The sequence below is a fragment of the Spathaspora passalidarum genome (assembly GCF_000223485.1).
Source record: "Spathaspora passalidarum NRRL Y-27907 unplaced genomic scaffold SPAPAscaffold_1, whole genome shotgun sequence".
NCBI classification, from domain to species: domain Eukaryota; kingdom Fungi; phylum Ascomycota; class Pichiomycetes; order Serinales; family Debaryomycetaceae; genus Spathaspora; species Spathaspora passalidarum.
This window is the reverse complement of record NW_006767425.1, coordinates 1,197,079-1,213,424: the sequence shown is the minus strand read 5'-3', so window position 1 is coordinate 1,213,424 and position 16,346 is coordinate 1,197,079. Positions and strand designations below refer to the sequence as shown.

General features: G+C 36.2%; 5 protein-coding genes across 5 annotated transcripts; 4 read left to right on the top strand and 1 right to left on the bottom strand. All coding sequences in view use genetic code 12, as the record gives it.

The window, feature by feature from the left end:
* Positions 1–1,616: 1,616 nt before the first annotated feature.
* Positions 1,617–5,370, top strand: PHO100 (Pho100p; the record flags this gene model as incomplete). The annotated part of the gene is made up of 3 exons (XM_007372546.1): positions 1,617–1,661; positions 2,010–2,684; positions 4,960–5,370. The coding sequence occupies 3 exons, from the start codon at positions 1,617–1,619 to the stop codon at positions 5,230–5,232; spliced, it is 993 nt and encodes a 330-aa protein (XP_007372608.1).
* Positions 5,371–6,321: 951 nt separating this feature from the next.
* Positions 6,322–8,979, top strand: SPAPADRAFT_132504 (uncharacterized protein; the record flags this gene model as incomplete). The annotated part of the gene is made up of 2 exons (XM_007372545.1): positions 6,322–6,856; positions 6,965–8,979. 2 exons carry the CDS (start codon positions 6,322–6,324, stop codon positions 8,977–8,979), a joined length of 2,550 nt encoding a protein of 849 aa, XP_007372607.1.
* Positions 8,980–9,776: 797 nt separating this feature from the next.
* On the top strand, positions 9,777–10,895 carry SPAPADRAFT_58389 (uncharacterized protein; the record flags this gene model as incomplete). Its single annotated transcript, XM_007372544.1, has 1 exon — positions 9,777–10,895. The coding sequence occupies one exon, from the start codon at positions 9,864–9,866 to the stop codon at positions 10,839–10,841; it is 978 nt and encodes a 325-aa protein (XP_007372606.1).
* Positions 10,896–12,134: 1,239 nt separating this feature from the next.
* On the top strand, positions 12,135–15,611 carry IRE1 (bifunctional endoribonuclease/protein kinase; the record flags this gene model as incomplete). Its single annotated transcript, XM_007372543.1, has 1 exon — positions 12,135–15,611. The coding sequence occupies one exon, from the start codon at positions 12,135–12,137 to the stop codon at positions 15,609–15,611; it is 3,477 nt and encodes a 1,158-aa protein (XP_007372605.1).
* On the bottom strand, positions 15,172–16,288 carry SPAPADRAFT_58388 (uncharacterized protein; the record flags this gene model as incomplete). Its single annotated transcript, XM_007372542.1, has 1 exon — positions 15,172–16,288. One exon carries the CDS (start codon positions 16,275–16,277, stop codon positions 15,660–15,662), a length of 618 nt encoding a protein of 205 aa, XP_007372604.1.
* Between the last annotated feature and the right edge of the window lie 58 nt (positions 16,289–16,346).

Sequence of the window (16,346 nt, the reverse complement as noted above, 5' to 3'; positions counted from 1 at the left end):
TTTAGCTGTGTTGAATTTGCTTGCGATTTTTTTCGCTGTGACAATTGTGGAGGATTGAATGGAATGGCAACTGCATTTGCCGAGGGTGTAAAAAGAAAAAATCAATCTCAACAAAAATTCTGTCAATACTGAAAAGTGGGGATTTAACCTAGTCACGTGATAACTGAATGATGGCTGGAATGTAAAATATACTTGGAATGTTTTTGTTATGTGCTTAGCGATGCTATTAAAATGGGGTAAGGCTTGAGTTATACCACTTGACTAAGTTCCTATAGATTGCTGTCACTTCTTCTTTGTCTTTTAACCCAAATTGTAAAGTCAGCCGTACTTACCTATGAGCCGTGGTATATCATACAGCTGGTTTGTTTTGCAACCAAGTGTATACAACCGATTGTTTAATGCTTTCTTTCTTTCTTTGTTCCTAAGAATATTTTAGTTTAGTCGATCTAAAACACTGTCTTTATATGGTGTTGTTATCTGGCCATATGATAGGTTAATCTCTTTTGACAAAATTTTTAAAATTTTGTCAAATTTAGTAAAGGAGTAACTGCTTTGTCCTGTACACAAGAGGTTATCCAAAGTTATATCAAATATTTAATATAAAGACACTACTATTATACATTTACTTGTAAGATGATTAATTTCCACAATTATTGGATGCATAGTTAAAATAGTGTTCAGAAGCTTTTCCTGATAATTCAAATAAATAAGTTCCAAAAAAAATAAGGGGAAAATAGATTTGCCTAGAACACCTCCCAAATTTGCGCTTACTCACCTGTTGCAAATAATATTAGTAAACAATATTAGTAACGATATTCATTTTATTCGATTGGTCTTGTGATCAATAGATTAACTTTAGGGGTAAATGCTTATCCGTTAATCCACGTGGACCCCACAAGCAGGATAAACAATGCATGGATATGCATTATCAAGTTCCAAGCCCCTTTGAATTACATATTGAAAGTACGGATTTAAAATAGTTATGGCTATAATTGATCGATTTGTTCAAGATTCGTATACAAATAAACAGAATCGGACCACGGGGGTACTAATTATCAAGTAAAAGGAGGTATAGATTTACGAGTTGCATTGAACGAGTCAAATTTCTTGTTACAGAGTTAAAGATCACCTGATACTCAACTCCAAAGTTGTATCATTAACCTACATTCTTTAATGTTTCAAAAGTATCCATTGTGATTTATATCTAGTACGTATTTCTGCGAATTTATAACCTCATCTACTAGTGTAATATGAACATAACAATAGCTAGGTTTTCTATTTGAAAATTAAGAAGGTAAATTCTTTTCCCCCGGCCCGGTTCTAGAAGAGGAGATAGGACCGATCCATTGTTAATAGGTGACAATACACATCAATAATCAAGATGTGGGATATCCCAAATAAATTATTTTGTGTTCTAATTTGGGGGTGTGTATCAACTTTATTTTCTTCGTTAGCGTACCCCTGGCATCAAACGGTTTTTCAATTTATTCTCAAAAAATACAACCATTTAGATTTCAGAATAGTTACTAATCCCGAATATCCCACGTTTAGTTGAAATGATATTAGAAGCAGATTTCAGCAAGATAAGATATCTCACGTCCAACTTAACAACTATAATGATCGGGTGTGCTCCCCGAGTTCAAGAATTAAAAATAGACCACGTTTGTCAAAAAATTGGAAGAGGCTTCCAAAGCGCCTCCATTGTTTTCAGAGTTAGAAAATTTGCAGTTATTAAATTTTCACCCGTCTCAACTAAATAAACTATAGTTTTACAAGGTCGTTATAGGCTGAACCTGATACTCTACACGGAATGTAAGATGAGGGGGTGCTTTATGACAATGGGAAAGGAATCCAAAATGAAAATTATAAATAGTTCATAGTTTTTCATGCTTAAACTTGATTGATGAAACTTTTTAACAACAACAACAACAACGATGCAATTATTAACTACTGCTATTGCTTTATTATCTGCTACTGGAGCCTTGGCCAGAAACATTCCAACTCCAAAGGTTGATGCTTCCTCCAAGAATATTCTTTTATCTAACGATGATGGTTGGGCTGCTACCAACATCAGAGCTACTTACTACAAGTTAAAGGATGCTGGTTACAATGTTTACATGGTTGCTCCAGTATCTCAAAGATCTGGTTTCGGTGGTAAGTTTGATGTTCCAGATTCCCCAACCTTAGAAACCGACGGTGGTTTTGCTTATCCACCAGCTGGTTCTCCATCTTGGGGTCACGAACAAACTGATGACCACATCTGGTACTTCAATGGTACTCCAGCTTCTTGTGTTGCTTTTGGTTTACAATATCTTCCAGAGTACTACAACAAGAGTCTTAAATTCGATTTAATTGTCTCCGGTCCAAATGAAGGAGATAACTTAGGTGAGGCTGCTTACACCGGTTCTGGTACTATTGGTGCCTCTTACAATGCTATTTATCAAGGTGTTCCAGGTATTGCTTTCTCTGGTAATAACTTTAACAACTCTTTCTTCAAAGATGACATGAACTTAACTGATAACATGTCTCCAGCTACTATTTATGGTACCAAGATTGTGGAATTTGTTAACCTGGTTTTCGCTGCTCAAGGTAAGAACAAGCAAGTCTTACCAGCCGGTGTTGGTCTTAACGTTAACTTCCCTAATGTTGGTTACTTAAACGAAACTTGTACCAACCCTAAGTGGGTTAAGACCAGAATTAGTGGAAGTTATGCTGAAAGTCCTGTTTTATCCTACAACAAGACTTCTAACATGTTCACCTTCTCTGAAGCTACTTTCGCCCCACTTGAACTCTGCTTAAACGGTGACTGTTTATTACCATCTGAATCCAAGGTTGTTGATACTACTTGTTCTGCTTCTGTCTCTGTTTACGCTATTGACTACGATGCTAACGCTCAAATTCAACACCAAGTTTTTGGAGCTTTGAAAACATTGTTCTAATTTGAATACCAAGAGAAATATTTATTTACATAGTTAAGCCAAAATATATATTAGAATTGTCTATTTAAATACGTTTGTAAATCCAAATATTTATTAGAGCACAACGAATGATGATCTTACCCCGTAAATATTGAGTATTATGGACGGTCCAAACTGAGCCGGTATCGCAGTTATTATTGTTCCGGCCGGATGTTGCAAAAAAAAAATATGTCCCACGTGGATTATTTTTCGCACATTGTAATGTCATCACTATCTAAGACAAGCGCATGGCACAAAAACAATATTTGCAATTTCGCATACAACAATAATATCGGCAGGTAGTAAATTACGGCAATTCGGTTAAATGATTAGATATATTATTAATTTTCCTAATTCTGAAGAGTTTATTCCATCTTAGAGCAAATTATTGCGCAGTTCCATCCCCATCCCTTGAAACGTTATTGTGTCGTTGTACCCCACTTTAGCGAGGTAGTCTTATTCTCTTGGCCGTGACATCATGGTGATTCCTTGTTTGAGATTTTAATTCACTCCTTTGGTAAAGCATGCTGAAATTCACATCAAAAGACATGATTGACTTCAACACGTTTTGCAAGAATTCTGTATCTCGTAGTAAGTAATATGAATCCTGCACTTAAAATTAGCCTGTCGTAAATGTATACCTGAAAATTACCGTTCTGTTCCTGGAAAAGAATATTTTTTTTTAAAGAAAATCAATTATTCTAATAAAATATTCTATTATAAGGCACCGTTGATCATACCAGATTTGAGACAAGAACGTGTTCTACCGTTTAAGCAAACTTTCTGTTTGTCCAATTCTTGGCGTTCTTGCAACTTGTCATATCTAAGGTAATGTAGCGATTCGGGGGTTATCCCGAGTTAACCGTTAGTGCTTACAGAAACTTTGATAGTTATTGCTAAGAGCATATGTTATTTTAGCCAAAAAATGAGCCACGTTCCATAACTAAAGAGGAATCATCCTGCATGTAGAATTATTTTCATCCATTGTTTTATTACATATTTATGCATGTAATAATTGTTTTTCTCTATGATATGTTTAACTTTGCATCATAAAGGTGCCGTCCCCATATACATAACAATTAACTTTTACAAAGCCCACGATGCCCTCGATGCCCCTTTATCAATAAGTGAGGACTAGATTTTAACTTTCGATTACTAACAATACTCTCCCCGGTATCAACAATTCGAATTGTATAAATAGTTGTCCAATTCCCTTGTGAATCTAAGATTTTCATTCGTATCATCAACCAACAACTACTACTAACGACCAACAATGCAATTCCTTACCACCGCTATTGCTTTATTATCTGCTGCCGCTACTTTAGTCTCCGCTGCTCCAAGCCCAGCTCCTCCAGCTTCTAGTAAGAACATTCTTTTAACCAACGATGATGGTTGGGCTGCCACCAACATCAGAGCTACTTACTACAAGTTAAAGGATGCCGGTTACAATGTTTACATGGTTGCTCCAGTCTCTCAAAGATCTGGTTTCGGTGGTAAGTTTGATGTTCCAGATTCCCCAACCTTAGAAACCGACGGTGGTTTCAACTACCCACCAGCTGGTTCTCCATCTTGGGGTCACGAACAAACCGATGACCACATCTGGTACTTCAATGGTACTCCAGCTTCTTGTGTTGCTTTCGCTTTAACTTACCTCCCAGAATACTTCAATGAATCTGTTGATTTTGATTTAGTTGTCTCCGGTCCAAATGAAGGTACCAACTTGTCCCCAGGTATGTTCACCCTTTCTGGTACTATCGGTGCTGCCTACAATTCTGTCTACAGAGGTTTACCAGCTGTTGCTTTCTCTGGTTCTAACGGTAACAACTCTTTCTTCCAAGATGACTTGAACTTAGATGACGACATGTCTCCACCTACCATCTACGCCAACAAGGTTACTGAATTAGTCAATGAACTTTTGAACGGTTACGGTCGTGCTTTACCAATTGGTACTGGTATTAACGTTAACTTCCCAAATGTCGGTTCCTTGAACGAAACCTGTAAGGATCTTACCTGGGTTAACTCCAGATTAACCGGTGACTTTGCTTCTGGTGCTGATATTACTTATAACAAGACTTCCGACTCTTTCGTCTGGACTCAAACTGCTTGGGATGCTCTTGAAGTTTGTGAAAATGGTGATTGCAAGTTACCATCTGAAAACTATGTTGTTCAATTCATGAACTGTTCTGCTTCTGTATCTGTTTTCAACGTTGATTACGATGCTAACTCCTACCTTGAAAGACAAGTTCAAAAGTCTTTATCTGCTTTATTCAACTAAGCTAACATAACAAAATTAACCAGATGGTTATTCAACTTTTATTTTCTTCTCCGTCGTCCTTTTTGTTGTTTCTCAACGCTTTCTTTGTTTATAGTTTTCTAACTAGATACCTCCAATAGAAAAGTTTGTTATTGCATTAAATTTTTTTTTTGTATAAACTAATTCTGATTTTTTTCTTTACCGATTTCAGTCTTCAGCATTGATGATAGTACAAATTATGGTCTTTAAAAAGAAAAATTCAACAAGAATTGCCAGGGTTGTTCGAGTAAGCACCCAATATCGGAGTTTATAATTTCTTTTAATCATAGTATAAATTATTAACAAATAGTACATAGTTCTGCAATAATAGTTGCTTACACAAAAAGTCGTGTGTGTTCATTTTGCACCCATTGAACTACGCAAAAAATTCACACGTAGAATTTTCCCATGAACATTTTTTACGCGCTAAATTTCAGCTGGTTCAAGAGAGGAGTATTAGCAATAACGTGTAACAACTAAATACTGCCAAGCATAAAACTTATAACCCACAATAACATCTCTCCACATCAGTTACACATATCTTAATTAAATAACCTTTTAAATGACACACGATTTCTTTATTTGTAGTAAAAGTTAAAGTACGAGGTTACGTATAATTCGTTTCACAATTGGCACGAGCGCAACGTAATTGCTATCACAAAAAAGGCAAAAAAATATAGAACAAAGAAAATGCCAACGGAGAAATCCTCATCAAACCGTAGACTTGGCAATTACAATTTGGATCGTCTAATTAATCACGAAAAGAGTAGCAAACGACAATTCAACTTATTTATACCTCCTCCAGTACCACATACTTATATTTCAGTTAGACGATCAAGAAATAGGCGGTCACAAAGTTACTACATGGGTGCCTCCGCTTTTTCTCAAACTACAACTAACGGTACTACCATGACAAACCCATCTCCGACGCTTCCGCGATCGCAAAGCCTACACCTTAAGACCACTCCACAGGCAGCTACAACATCTAGAAGATCGCAGACCATTTCAACAAATGCAAATCCACTTCCTCCGATCATTCGGATAAATCAAACAGACAGTCTAGAAACAAAAATGAACATAACCACCCTGGATGAGCACACATTACCAGGAACATCGACACCCAAACCAGCTCCAATCCCTGAAGAAGATGAAACAGCTACAGTGGGGCCACCTTCTAAGTCAGAATCTACTGGATTCCTTTCTTCTCTTTTATCTGCTGCAGCAAACAAAATTTCCTCTAGTGCTGGTTCACTAGAGGAAACACCCAAGAAGAAGGACCATTCATTTTCAAACAAGTTAGACACGTGGCTTAAAGCATCTAAAAATGATAATGATATAAAATCAACGACGGATGGCGATCAAGCCAGTTTGAATGACAAGCCCAACTCACATAATGATGGCGCTTCAATTATATCTGCCCTGGATGTTCAATTTGCACCAGTTAGAGAATCACCCTTGAATACCCTTGGTCATGGAGAATTGTCACTTGATGACTTTGAGGCGAAAGATCAAGCAATGGATTTGCGAGAAATACTACCTTCACGTCAAAACTCCACCCGTTCAACCGAGCGTCCTAAGCGGGAATTAAGCCCGGATATGAATGGCCGTACATTATCACCAGCATTTTACAGTCATAATGGATCAGCAGATTTAAAAAGAGTGCACAGAAAGTCAATAAGTAGCAATACGCCTAGCAATAATGCTACCACTATAGCACCTTTATCATCACAATCCCTTCAAGTAAACGGAAGAAGAAGAGCAATGTCTTTAGATAGCAATAATACCAGCAGCAATGGTCAACATTCTGAACCTGAAAGATCAAAGAGCTTATCAGATTCCAAACTGGCCAAACTGACTATCATCGAAGATTCTGAATTGGAAGATATTTCTCTGGCCGAACAGGAAGAAATTGATAATATAATTGACTATTCTAAAAAATTAAAACACGCACTGAAGAAACGAAACAAGGAATTCCATCAAGTGTTTAAGAAGTTGCCCTCAGCTGAAAAGCTAATTGATGATTTTAGTTGTGCTGTTTCCAAAGATATTCTAGTCCAGGGGAAAATGTACCTTAGTGATCACTACATATGTTTCAATTCCAATATATTAGGATGGGTAACCAATGTCATTCTACCATTACATGAAGTTATTCAAATTGAAAAGAAATCTACGGCAGGGTTATTCCCCAATGGGATGATTATACGAACCTTGCATCATAAATATGTGTTTGCTACATTTTTAAGTCGTGATAGTACATTTGAATTGATAACCAATGTTTGGCATCGAGTGTTACTTGAAAATTCTGATGTTGATGCAAGAAAAACTATCAGAAGAGCCAGAGGAGATACACGAGCTTCCAATCTTTCTCATTTAGTGAGTAATTACGAAGACAGCGAAGTCCTTGATGAATATATTAACGAGGATGATGAAATTGACGGATCGTTCCTTGCATCTAGTGATATAAATCAGGATGGAGATGTTCTATCTTTAGCTGATGTCAATAGAGAAGATGATGATGTTGAAGTCGCAGAACCTAACAACGATACTACCGCAGCAGCAACCACCGATTCTGCAAAATTATTCAAGGGATTGCCCATTGTAGGACCACTGACTCACCATCCCACCGAATCCAATTACACTAAACAATCATCAGATGTGTTTATTGCAGAAGAAATCTTCAAGGTTCCACCTGGGGTGATTTTTCTACTTTTATTCGGTCCCGATACTGCAAAGTACGCGTCAATATTAAAAGATCAGAAAAATATCGAAATTCAAGAATCATCAATCACTGCATTGGACAAACAAAACAAGGAACGTAATTACACTTATGTAAAACCATTGAGTGGACCTATCGGGCCTAAACAGACCAAATGTATAATTGCAGACAAATTGGTTGAGTATAATCCAGAGAAGTATTATGAAGTTGAACAAACTACCCAAACACCGGATGTCCCCAGTGGTAATTCATTCAAGATTAAAACCAGATTTATTTTAACATGGGCCGAAAATAATCAAGCCAAGATGTATGTAGTCACTAATATCGAATGGAGTGGTAAGTCATGGATCAAGGGGGCTATCGAGAAAGGAAGTATTGATGGTCAAAAGGATTCAATGAAAACATTAATCGAATCATTGAATCAAATGATCAACCAAGGCGATAAGAAGGTAGGAAAGAGAAAGATGACCAAGGGAAGAAAGCTCACAGTTGTTAAACGTGAAAAAGTCGAAGAAGAAAAAGTTGAAGCTTTAGTTCAACCTGTTGAGAAATCAATTGTTGAAAAACTTAAAGATTTGATTGAATCTATTGGAAAATTGGTTCCTATTCCATATTTAAGCAGCAGCATTGTTGGAACTATCATGATTTTATTGGGATTTATGCTTACGGTATCGGTTTTTAATAGATTAAGTGGCAGTGGAAAACAATATTATAATGTTATTGAGTACATGCCATCTTCAGCTTATACAGGACGGATGAAGATTAATGACCGGGAATATATGGTCGTTTCATCGGTTAATACCAATTTGAATAACGAAGAAAAGATTAGACAACAGGAAATTTCCGTGTGGAACTGGTTAAGCGAAAGGAGTGAGGGTAAGGTAAAGATATCATCAAAAGATTATGATTTGGATGAGGATTTGAAGACAAAATATAGTGAACAGGAGTTGAAGGAGCTTGTTCGGTTAACACAATTGAAATTAGATCGGTTAACCAAGGAATTGAACTTATAGAGAATAGTCCAGTCAAATGACATCACAGTATATAATATAGGTCAGGTATATAGTTGAAAGAAGCCAATCAAGATTAACGTGTTGTGACGTCATGATTATAATCTTATTTGGAGGTTAGTAATGCATAATTCACTATTTGTTTCATACTTGTGCCTATCGAGCCGCCAGCAATCGTCCGGTTTTGGTGCGGGATTAGTTGCGCCATTCAAAATTAGTTAATTTTACTAGTTGAGGCTGTTTGACAATGGTATGGTTTACAGTCGTAACTCTTCATTGAAGTTTAAAACAAGTGCGGGAAAGCCTTTTACGACAAAACCGTCAACCTCACAAAGCATCATATTATAATACATTGTGTAATGTTTAACTTTATTGTAGTCAATTGTTACACTAGAGAATGATAGCACAAGTTTAAGCGGTGGCGAAGCAATGGCCACAAAAGTGTGTTGTGTGTTTGTACAAATTCAAAGGGGCATTATTTGCAATGATGTAATTGTTCCTGCAGGGTAGCAATTCGTTTCGTAATTAAATTTTTGCTAAAACAACTTTGTGTGACCAGATCGCAGATTTGGGCCAACAGAAAAAAGAATTAGATCCTGGCGCCGTTAGGATTAGTTGCAGATAGAGAAACATGTCACGGTGCGGCGCCGCGCACTGCTCCCCTACATCATCGGCTCCCCCCCCCCCCCACATAAAACAATACGGTCACGTTTGTCCGGTAAATAAGGCAAAGCAAAAAATAAGGGGAGTTATAAGTACCACATTACTCCCAGTTGCTTTAATTAGCATACCATAAAAATATGTCTTACCTTCAAATTTAAACTTAAGTTTCTTGAATTAGTTTACATTCTTTCAGATTCGCCACCTTTCAATCCACTCATTTCAACATGCTATTCCTAATAGATATAATATTCAATGTGTTTACCACATTTATACCCCTATTGCTATCCATGAAAGCACTAGATACAACAATAGAGTTTCATTTAGCTTCATATCAGTTTTTACTAAATTATTGGTTGTATTATGCGCTATTGCAATACATACAACATCAGTTTGTGCATAGAACTGCCATCTCATATGTGGTTTCTTGCATAAAGCTATGGTTGTTCTATGGTCACAATAACAACCTATGTTCCTTGAACCACTTCTTTGTTAGCAGAGGATTCAGAAACTACTCCAATTTCAAGTCTTATGAAGACAGAATGATTAACCCATTTTTTAATAGAATTATACCCTCATTCAAGTCGTTGTCAGTGGTCCTAAATAAGTTAGGGTCAAAATACCTTAAACCTATAGATTATCAATCCGAAGAGACTTCTATTGATTATTACTTAGCAAGGTTCTTTGAATTGTTAAATAATGTACTTGTTGCATTGAATGGACACAAATATGAACAAAAAGTGAAGCTGCCGACCCATTCCCCACGGCATAAACGTTCGTCATCTAAATTATCAGATGAGATAAAAATGAAGAAAGTTAGGTCCAGAAGTTCATCAATCACATCCAACAAGTCCAACAGATCCCGAGTACCCACTCCAGGAATAGGTGAAAGATTGTTACGCCAATCCTCGCCAGTACCATACCCTATGGGTGAATATTTAGATATGGCAGCAAGTGTTGCTGAAGTGCCATCAAAGAGAAAATCATCCTTAGGGAGAAGAACTAAATCTAATGGTGATTATGAATTGGATGCTTCTATTCGCAAATTTAGGCAGCAACAATTTGAACAACAAGTTTACTATAACGAGCAACAGCAACCATATGTTAAAGTGGATGGTATGAAAGTAGATCCAAACTCTTTAAAGGTTGTTCATGAGTATTTAAACGGGGATAAATTGCCGGAGTTAGGGCAATTCCAGTCGTAAATGTATTTAAATAAGGTTATTAGTATAGAGTAATAGAAAGCAATGATTTATGATAGAGAAATATTTCTAACGCCGTGTATTTGAAATTTGGATAGGGCTTTTTGGATGTTTAAACTAACTACCTGATGCAAACCCGATTAATGCCTTCTGTGTTACTTTTGCAATTGGTACGTGGCGTACTTTTAAAATACATGGAAAAAAAAAACACAGCATAATGGGAGATTTACTTAGGAATATGCTGAAAAGATATTTAATGATGATTCATCCATTAGTAAATGCCAAAGTAGAGACCATAGATAAAGAAAATGTATGTAATCCATAACAAAAGATGTTGCCAACTCGCAGAACTTGCCATTAAGCACAGGATCAAACGCATACTGCTATTGACCAATAAACCGTGGGCCTAAAACTTGGCTTCAGAATAGAGAGGAAAATATCCCACAAATCAAGTTTAATTGCCATTTAACCACGAGACAACACCTTGGTCTTCATTGACACGGCGAAGGGAATTGAGAAAAATCTGGACTCTTCTAATAACCAAGCCATCAAATAAATACTGAATTCAAAGGTTAATAATCGTTTATCCTATATATATCACATCTTTAGTAACATGTTGGGATTAAGTTAAGTCCAAGAAAAGTCACATGAACATTTGAAACAAAACACTTACGAAAAAGAATAATCTAGAAGACAAGAAAAAAAACGTAAACAAGTAAATTTAACGGATCTAGCCAAAGTACACGACATATCAAGGACAAGAAAAAATAATAAAACGAATTTTTTCTAAAAAAATACAATAATAAATTTAACCGACCTTACAGTAATGAGCAGAACATAAGGCAATTTTAACGATTTGAGTGAAAAATCAAGTAATGATGAGTAATCCTAGTTTACAACAAATGCTTGTTCACTAATGGATAATAGATCCATATACTATTATCATTTAGTTATAATTTCGATAAGATCGTCAATTGTTGCCCTGGTCCATGGATAAGAAAAATCCACACACCCCCTCATTCTGCCCCTTCCTTTTGGATAGTCAGAAAATTTATTATACTGTAGTAAATTTGCTCACTCAATTTTTTTTTCTCTTCCTGGTTTCCTCTCTCCTTTTACAACCAAAAACTTACAACCAAACACAATACCACATAGTTCATGTCACACTCATAGATTAATCTACTGTACATACATCTTTGCTTTATACTAGCTAAATACCTTTATTCTTTTCATCTACTACTAATACTGATACAACCAACATAATTCCTAATATAACTACCCCACTCACATATAACCATGCAAATACTATATTCCGCCATAACTATTTTGGTACTATTCACATCAATAGTGCTATCCACGCCACGACGAGAGAATGCTGGGTATCTCACTGCCCAGCAAGTATATAATGAGCAGGAGCCCGCGCCAGCTCAACAACCTGCACAGCCACAACCGAATCAACAAGATTCACCATCGATACTTCCTATGGACGCTAGATCAATAAATGACTGTGATTTAACTGATTTATTATTGATTAGTGACATAGACGGTCATTTATATGGGGTAGAACGAAATAGCGGTAGTTTAATGTGGACATTACCCATTGATGAACCACTAGTTAAAATCCAGACTAATAATAGCATCAATAATCTTCAATCAAATATATTGTGGTTTGTGGAACCATATCAAGACGGAAGTTTGTATTATTTTACACCTAAATTCGGATTGAATAAACTACCCACCAGTATCAAAGATTTGGTTATGGAATCTCCATTTTCCTTAAGTGGCGATGATAAGATTTATACAGGAACGAGGAAAACTTCATTGTACACTATAAATATCCATACTGGTGAAATTAAATCTTCCTTTGGAAGTGATGAAAAGTGCCCAGTACCAAATACCAAAGTTCCATTGGGAGATTCAACCAGTTCTCAATATCAAGATGATACAGTGATGATTGGGAAAACCACCTATGAATTAGCAATCCATTCTAAATCCAATAGCAGCATTGTATGGAATGTTACTTATTCTCAATGGGTGCCAAATAATATTGACAATGATTTAGTCCTACAAAACCAGCAATCTTTGGATAAACTTTATTTTACCCCGTTCCACGATCGGTCATTATTAGCGATCAATAAAGATATCGGGACTCCTGTTTGGATAAGTAAGTTACCATCATTGGCTGTGAATATCTTTGATATTTTCAATAATGGCAAGACTGGAGATTATATATTACTCCCACATCCATTGAAAGTATTGAATAATTTACAAATTAAAGAACATCATCCCACGAATAATGATCTTGTGTTTGTTAATAAAACATCCAACTCACAACAATGGATCGCTATGAGTTTTGAAAATTATCCCACCCTTATCAAGAGTGCCCCTATTTCCAATTATCAAACCATGTTGAATAATTATTATGGTGGTGTAACTCAGCCATTGGACTATCTTGAAAGTTTCCATGTAGTCAAGGCATCCGAAAGCAAAGTTGAGAAATTGATTAGTGGAATCCATAGAGCTTTTCAATTAAGTAGTGATACCTCGTATCAACCGATCGCAAGATACACTACTGCGCAAGAACAAATTAAGAGAATAGGTGATGGAAATGGAGATGATACTATTGAGCAACAATCAAGTAAGTTCCCAGGAATAATGGATGGGATTAAGTTTGTTGAAAAGTTGCCTCCTAGTTTTGAATCAGATGTATATCTTCTTGAAGCTAGTGATCAATATGAAGCTCTTCCTCAAGCACCCGTGACTAAGACTATTGGCGGTGGGGTTAATTCTACTGCCATTGTGCGAAGAATAATAGAAGATTTGGCGGTGTTGGTGGTTATTTTTGTGTTATTGATGACGTTTGGAAAATCTAATCGATTATTGAGGAAAGTTCTTGGTGAATACAGGTTTATTCAAGATGATCAGGAACTGCGAGCACAACAAGTACTCAATAAACAAGAAGTAAAGCCACCTTCCACTATTGTAGTTGAAGGTATGGCCATGGAAAAGGTTCACGGGATTAAAGATGATGTTGTTGAAAAGACAGAAGTTGTCGCCCCTAGCTCCGATTCATCCAATGATGAACATCAAGAAGTTGAACCAAAGAAGAAGAAAGTTGTTATTGTTGAACCAGAAGAACAAAATGGAACTGCTGAATCTACAACAGAAGGTACAGTCGAACCTGAAAGCGACGATGCAGAATCAACACCAGCCATCAAGAAACCAAGAAAGAGAGGAAAAAGAGGTGGTAAACGTGGTGGTAAGCATATTAACAAGAATAAATCAAATGAAGACGAACATAATGAAGATGATGATACAGAGCAACAAATGGAAGTCGAAGAAGACGAAGAACCAGTTATCACAACCAAGAGTCTTGTTAAGTCTATTCCAATGACTCCAAGTAAATCTACTAAAAAGAAGTTGCAGATTGAAAATAATTTAGTCATTTCAGATAAGATTCTTGGATATGGCTCTCATGGAACTGTTGTATTTGAAGGGACTTTTGAAAATAGACCAGTAGCAGTTAAACGTATGTTACTTGATTTCTATGAAATTGCCAATCATGAAGTGAGACTTTTACAAGAATCAGATGATCATCCTAATGTGATTAGATATTTCTGTTCGCAGACTTCAGAACTGGAAAAATTCCTCTATATTGCTTTGGAATTATGTTTGTGTACATTGGAGGATATAATTGAAAAACCCAAGAAATCTCCCGAGTTGTTGATACCCAAAAAGAATGATATCTTATATCAATTGGCGAGTGGATTACATTATTTGCATTCATTAAAGATTGTTCATCGTGATATTAAACCCCAGAACATTTTAGTTGCTGATATAAAGAAAACCAAGCATAATCAACAATTACAAAATGGGAATGTTCCTAGTGAACATGAGAATAATGTTAGACTATTAATTTCCGATTTTGGATTGTGTAAGAAATTAGATAATGATCAATCGTCGTTCCGAGCCACCACACAACATGCTGCTCTGGGAACTTCTGGATGGAGAGCGCCTGAATTATTATTGAATCAAGATTTATTGGAAATATCTCCAGATTCAATCTCATCTATCCATTCTCAGAACAACAGTACTACTCAATCGACATCTTCTGGTAAGAGATTGACTAAGGCCATTGATATCTTTTCATTGGGGTGTGTGTTTTTCTACATTTTAACCGGTGGTTCTCATCCATTTGGTGACAGGTATCTTCGTGAGGGGAATATCATCAAGGGAGATTATGATTTAACATTGTTGAAGATTAGATGTCCTAATGATAAGTTTGAAGCGACTGATTTGATTTCAAGTTTGATCAATCATGAACCGGCATTGAGACCAAACACATCAAAGATCCTTAAACATCCTCTATTCTGGTCTAGTGGGAAACGTCTTGAATTCTTGTTGAAAGTAAGTGATAGATTTGAAGTTGAGAGACGTGACCCACCTAGTGAATTATTGTTGAAATTAGAAGAAAAAGCAAGAAAAGTACACAATGGTGATTGGCATAAGCGATTTGATACCGAGTTCATGGATAATTTGGGGAAGTATAGAAAATATAACAAAGATAAATTGATGGACTTACTTAGGGCTATCAGAAACAAGTATCATCACTTCAATGATATGCCCGAGAGTCTACAACTGAAAATGAGCCCATTGCCAGATGGGTTTTATAAATATTTCAATGATAAGTTTCCTCATATGTTGATGGAAATCTATTATGTTATTGAAGAAAATTTAAAACATGAACATGTGTTTACAGAATATTACGCTTAAGATGCATGTTTGATTTCAATTCTTGAGTTTACAGTTTATATAATATAATTATACATTTTTCTTAGATTTTGTCTTTGGTTTGGTTACCTTACCTGACTTGGTCTTTGTAGGTTTGCTTGTGGATTTAGTTGCAGATTTAATTGTGGACTTGTTCTTTGGTTTGGGTTTTACTTCTTTTGTTACCTTTTTTATAGTCTCTTCTTTTGGTTCTTCCTTATCTTCAAATTTTGTATGCGTACCTTGGAAACTAATAGCAGGACCAGCAGTTTTAGAATCAATAGCACCACCAACACTCTTCACTCCTAAGGTTCTGGCCAAGAACAGTTTGGCCTGTTCTTCCGCAGCTTGTTTTTGTTTCTCTTCACTTATTTCTCCCAGTTCTAACAGTTTAAGTCTATTCATATAACTTTTCACACGGGTTAATTCTTGCTTAATGGGGTGGGAATCGGTATCGATACCGATACTCTTTAAGTATGAATATATAGTTGATACCAAGACATATGCGTAGTTATTATATATTTTGATCTTGTCTGTGTGACTTTGGCCAGGAGTAGATGTGAGTTCAGCAAGTGATTTCTTGAGAAGAGGCACAAGTGATTCTTCGAGGTTTGTTATTGATGCATCTAGGTTCTGCACGAATAATCTTACGTTGTCTATATTTTCCATGATGTCTATGTGTTGTATCTAGAGCAAATCCTAGGTGATTTTGGAGTAATTTTTTCTTTGTACAAATGG